The sequence below is a fragment of the Montipora capricornis genome, chromosome 3, assembly GCF_036669925.1.
Source record: "Montipora capricornis isolate CH-2021 chromosome 3, ASM3666992v2, whole genome shotgun sequence".
Lineage (NCBI taxonomy): Eukaryota > Metazoa > Cnidaria > Anthozoa > Scleractinia > Acroporidae > Montipora > Montipora capricornis.
In genome coordinates, this window is record NC_090885.1 from 37,170,647 (window position 1) to 37,176,646 (window position 6,000).

Below are 6,000 nucleotides of genomic sequence, written 5' to 3' on the forward strand. Positions count from 1 at the left end.
AGATGCCGGTCACCTGAAGCTTTCCCCCCGACAAGTGTTTCAGCGCGATGGCATATTAGAGGTGCAACACTTCCAAGAAAGGATATGGAAACAAGCCCATGTTCCAAACCCCACCCTCCAACTTCCAGAGACTATGGGTTAGACAGAACTAAATCATAATTCCAAGCTACCCGAACGTGTAGCTGCTGGAATGTGGGACTTCCATGCAAAAGAGCATGTAAATGCAGAAGTACTAGAGACAGCCACTGCACAAATGATGTCCATTGAGAGGTTAAAAACCAAGGACAGTGAATGGTAGAGTACATTTAAATATTTTAGCATCCTTCTGAGTATCTTTTTTGATATAGGATGGTTCAAATAGCTGATAAAATTTTTGGTTTCTGCTCCCGCAGGAAAAGGACAACTCAGCCAGATACCAAGAATGTCCTGTTGCTGCCGCAGTGTGTTTCTGTAGATGCTTAGCTCAGGCGCCCCGCAAATGTCTGCGATTTCAAGGAATTTGTTTCATGACTTTCTTCTCTTTAATTGATGCAACAGGTATCTAGCTAGTTTTTATGATTGGTCAATATTCCAAACTCAAGTAAAAAAAATCCCTATTATACGTTTTAAGATAACTTTACGTTCATTCATGCACTGTTTTTATGCACCAGAGAAACATGTGTGCACTTCTCCCCGCGTAATCAGGCGGGGAGAATAATAATTTTCACTGAATAGTCACGTGAACTTAAAATCACGTGATTACCATGTCGAACCAATCAAATACGTTACAAGCATGCGGCCTCTATTACTTGTTGATTTAAATGAAGTTTAAACCGTTTTGGAGTGTTCTGTAACGTGACACAACATATAGCCTGGCATTCATGTCTTTATGTATGTATGTTTATGTAGTTGGCTGATTTGAAGGTCAAAATGGCAAAATCAAGCTCGGTAAACAAAATTTTTGTGTTCAGCCCATAATTTTCACGAAGAAAAGACGGTGTTTATCAACTTTCCCTTAAATTTGCCGACAGAAATTCACTTTAATTTTGCGAAAGTTGTCCCAGTCTATTTCATTTGAAATTCCATTTGAAGCGCTCTCTAGTTATGTTGTTGTAGATAAACTATACTGAGGGTTAAAATAGATTGGACCGTGACAAAAACAGGCTCAACCTGACAACCAATTTTACAATGCCTTTCACCTCTGTTGTCGTTTGCAGGAGAAAGCGTGGAAACGAGTAGTTTCGGCATTTTTCCCCTGATATACTAAGGTTGGTCATTCATGTAAAAACTACATTGCACTGGGTTTTGATCTTTAACTTTCCTCGCTTACAAGCTGCTACGTATATGAACGAAAAAATGCTTAATTTAGCGCTAATTTATCATAGCAATAATAAGAATCATAAACGTAAAAAAAAAATCATCATAATAACAATATAATAATAATAATAATAATAATAATAATAATAATAATAATGATAATAATAATAATAATAATAAAAATATGATAATAATAGTCACATTATTTAAGTCTCAAGTTCCTTTAGCTAAGCACAACAAATTTACTAAAATGGGAAAATGTTAACTCAATCGCAGCAAATCAAATGACTTTTGTTTTGAGAAACGAGAGATCCCGTGGAAAAAAATCAAGCGAGCAGAGTAGAGAACCAATAAACGCAATTCACATAAAGCGTCGAGACTCTGGCCGGACCAACACTCGGGATCTCAAAATAACTGAGGCGCAAGTGCTGCCTTTGTGATTACTCAAGCAAATGGCCATGGTTAGACTTTCACGTCTTCTCATATAAACACTATAAACTCTAGGCCCTTTCTCACAACCTTTCCTATTAATTAACACCAAAAGGTAAAGGTAAAGGTAAAGGTCCTTAGTTTAAAGAGGGTAAAACGTGACAGTCAACTAGAGTCACTGATGACCTTGTGGCCCTCGGCGGTGTGCATGCGATCTGCATAATTAACAATTCCACTTGGGTAGTCAGGAGGACCTAACGAGTAAATAGCTGTTCGGACGGAAAATTCAGACGTTCGAGGCGCACTAAGATTTTGGACATTTTTCTGAACAGATTTTCCTAGATATTTCGGAAAAGTAGTGAAGAGACTGAAGAGTTTGTGGAAATTTCGAAACTACATTGAAGAACGCTAGAATTTTACTAGGCTGAATAACAGTCAATTTGAAGATTCATAATTTCTCTCATTTTCACCGGAGTTTGTTTAAGAATCACACTTTAAAGCAAACATCCCCCAAAAATTTTCGGGGGAAAAAAGGACAACTACGCAATATAAAGTTTTTTATTACACCCGTCACGATTGCTAGACTGACCTTCCGGACGAGGCACCAATACTAAGAAGAGGGACTCCGCCGTTTCTAGTAGATTTTTCTTTTAACATCAATTAACAAGAACAGGCTTTGCAACATCATTCACAAATGCATCGGTCATTTGCGCTTTTTTCTTTTTCATTTACCAGCATAACTAAACAGGTGTAAAACAAAACAACACTTCCCCAAAGGACACCCATTTCACTGCACAGGAAACGATAGAAATTATAATCTTACTCTCTGCACCCTGAACAACTGAGCTCCTTTCCTTTTCAGTGTATTCGCGAAAACGCCAAAGGTATGGTCGCTATGGAAGAATCAATTTATATGATCGAGACTGTAATGTGTTTTCCCAATCGCTTTTACATTCCATTTATCGACGAGAATTAGTCAAATCTACACTGTTATAAAAACTGAACAACTTGAAAACTTTAGTTTTATAATCCATGTTTCACAAAGATATCATGAAATCAATTTTTGCGTTTACGCTCAACTATATATTTTGCCAAAATGTAAATGGTACAGTCAACATAAATTTGATTACACACGTATCAGATCAACCTGCGCTGAGCTTGACATTCGAATTGGTATTCTTCATGATTAAAACCTTTTTTTCATTCATCGGATCAACTCATTAAATTAAAACTCTGGCAATCAACAGTCGCTAACAACACTTTCAACAGGAAAGAAATTCGTTAAGATGAACTATCTAATGATAATTGCTACGCATAATCCCATGTTCTGAACGATTACTCCTTTTAATATTTAGGACCCCTGCTTAATACCTGCATGCATTTTTCACATAGCGAGTAACCCATTACAGGTGGTAAATATATGGGATAATGTAGTTCTTCAAGTTTGCGTTCGGTGAACAGTGCATATTCACCTGGAAATTACGCTCGTATTTGCCATTAAAGTCCTTGTTGGCATAAAAATTTTTCGAAAATTCAGTCTGTAATTTGAGCTTTGGAAAGCGTAGAAAAAAGGATTTAAACACGAGTTTACGTACATAATAAACCCTAGAATACGGTAAACTTTATAAAGTACTTCGTAGTTTTTCAAAATAGACTGATACGGCTCAAAAGCAATATAGATCTCAAATGTCAAAAATGGCAAATAGCAAAGGTAATAAGCTACTGTGACGGTAAGTGAGATCATGGCAAGTTTTTGTTTTTCTCTCATGGAAGCGAATCTTAGAGTAGCGGTTTCCACGGAACACACCGTTCGATCAATATAGATTCCTTTCAAAATTTGAAAATAACAGAAAAACAAGCAACTGGAGAAAAATGCACTGCAAACGGCATATAGCACTAGAAACCATTTTTGGCGGTTCGCTCTCTCCAGAGTCCATGGATCAAGACACCTTGCTGATTCTTCGTCGTATTCACTGAGGATAAATCCTGGAAGGGAGAATGTGATCGCCGCAACCCAGATACCGTTGATGACAAAATACATACGCTGTTTTGAAGGCACAAAAGCTGGCTTAAATGGTTTGACAATAGCATAGTACCGCTCCAGCGCCAACACCACAAGACTAAGATAGGTGACTCCTACAGTCACACACGTCACAGCGTAGCCAGTAAAAAACTTGCAGATGAAGTCGGCGACTTTCCCAGAAGCATGCTTTCCCGATAGATTAACGGCCAAAGGTATGGGACACCATGCCAATGAGACGAGATCTGCGGCTGCCACATTTGCAAGTAAGATGTTTGTAGTAGATAACATTGATCTGCTCTTGTATACGATAATGATAACTAGGCCATTTCCTACTAAACCAACAAATACGATCAACGAGTAAAGTACAACAAGCGCTATATTAAACGGAGAGTTTGATGTGTAAAAAGTGCCAAAGGTCGAGTTGGCCATTTTCGATCTTGTGGCAATGCCGGGGTCTTGCTCTTATATTGACCAATGCTGGGTGGAAAGCAGTAATCAAGCGTTATAGAACCGCCCAGTTTATGCCACCTGCTGGCTATGTCTTTCTATTAATGCACTTTGCAAACGTGAATCTCTTTTTGCACCCAAATACTACGTAATTATAACAATTGGACATTTCTCAAACTAACTCTGCTTAACTCGTATATCATCAAAGACAACAGACACTTGTCAGTCAAAATATTAACTGCGGAAATACTAAATGCTCCTGTTTGATACCACGCATGAGACAACCACAAAACAAAAAAAAATGGCTATTCGTTCCAACCGATCGCAAATTCTGTTCTTAACATTGTGCAAAACCCTTCCAAACAACACTAGGAGGTGGGAAGCATCGAAATGAAGGAAATATATTGAAAACAGAGAAGCCATTCTTTCCGATTGACAACAAAAAATTTGCCGGGAAGTAAAGATGAGCAGCTGTGTCCATTTGCAGCAAAATTTGCACATTTATGACGATTGTAAGGGAAATCACAACAATAAGACGGAAAAAAGTACTAAACCCAAAGCAGATAGAGCCATCCGAGATCGGCATCTGGTCACCTTTTTTCTCCTTAATAAAAGCCTCGTAGGGAATAGCCCTATCAGTACGATGTCCTCAGGCCGTTAGCCATTTCGTATTGTCAATTCTCGCGTCGCATTTACTCCACGATACATCTTTTTTTCAGCCAAGTGTGATTTGATCGGAACATATCTTCCCTTGATTCGATTCACAATTCACTCGGTTAGTCACGTGACCAGGGAAAACCAAAACCTACCAGTAGGGGAAACAAAAAGTTTGTCTGACACAACCGAGCAAATAAAACTACTTTTAATATTCTAGATCCGCTAAGATTCTTTGCATTGCCTCGTTCGTTCAATAATTCGCCGAACTATTTAAGTGCTAAGTTGTTTCAGTAAAGCCGCTTTATAAGCAGAGATGCAGACGTGATCATTTTTTCTCCTGTTTGCAGAGCTCGGCACATGAATCTTCTTCAGTAACTTGTCATATGGTGAGGATTTATCGTACCCTATGAGTCTGAGCGCTCTTTCGTTCAGTTTACCTTTTCTGTCATACTTCGGAGCAGTAAAAGAAGTGCGTGCTAGTTTGGAAGTATCTTTTTCATGCGATTCATAACACCAAGCTGCTTGCTAACTTTTTTCAGCTCTTGCTTACTTGCAGGATTGTTAAATTTCAGCTGATGATCAACTTCATCTCCGAGAAGGTTTAAATTTTGTGCAGCGGGTATGCACGTGTTATTTTATAGACCCTTTCGGCAAAGCGGTGTATGCTGGGTAATCAGGATAAAGTGCATGATGAGCTTACAGACTTCGGAGGGAGAGTGACCGATCAGTACGAGTTGTGTAGAAGATTTTCGAGTCCGTGAAATGGAGAAAATTTGTCATGAACATGCCGAAGTGCGGGCAGTCGCGCAATTGACACTTCGTTGTTGGAGTCAGAACATTTTTTTCTAGAGTCGATTTTATCTCTTTTTGAGTAATCTTTTTCCTGTCATTTGGAAGATACGGCTTTCGAAGATTTTCCGGATTGGAGGGTTGGTCAACTTTAGTTTTATTTTGAAATTAAAACCCCTCAACTCCCTTGGTTTTCCGTTTATTCTCATTGATAGCGTAACAGACGATTTCATTACAACAAGATCAGCGGAATCCTTCGGAGGACTGAGGCAAAACTTGGTGCACATGCAATCTCTTAAAATAAGAGTAGGCCTTGCCTGCCTTCTATTTGCCAACACAATCGGTGTCAAAGACCTTTG

The 6,000-nt window shown here is 38.7% G+C and overlaps 1 protein-coding gene across 1 annotated transcript; it reads right to left on the minus strand.

Annotated features, from left to right (window-relative positions):
* Nucleotides 1-3,050: 3,050 nt before the first annotated feature.
* On the minus strand, nucleotides 3,051-5,138 carry LOC138041340 (pyroglutamylated RF-amide peptide receptor-like). The gene has a single exon (XM_068887120.1). The coding sequence runs from the start codon at nucleotides 4,175-4,177 to the stop codon at nucleotides 3,194-3,196; it is 984 nt and encodes a 327-aa protein (XP_068743221.1). The 5' UTR covers nucleotides 4,178-5,138; the 3' UTR covers nucleotides 3,051-3,193.
* Between the last annotated feature and the right edge of the window lie 862 nt (nucleotides 5,139-6,000).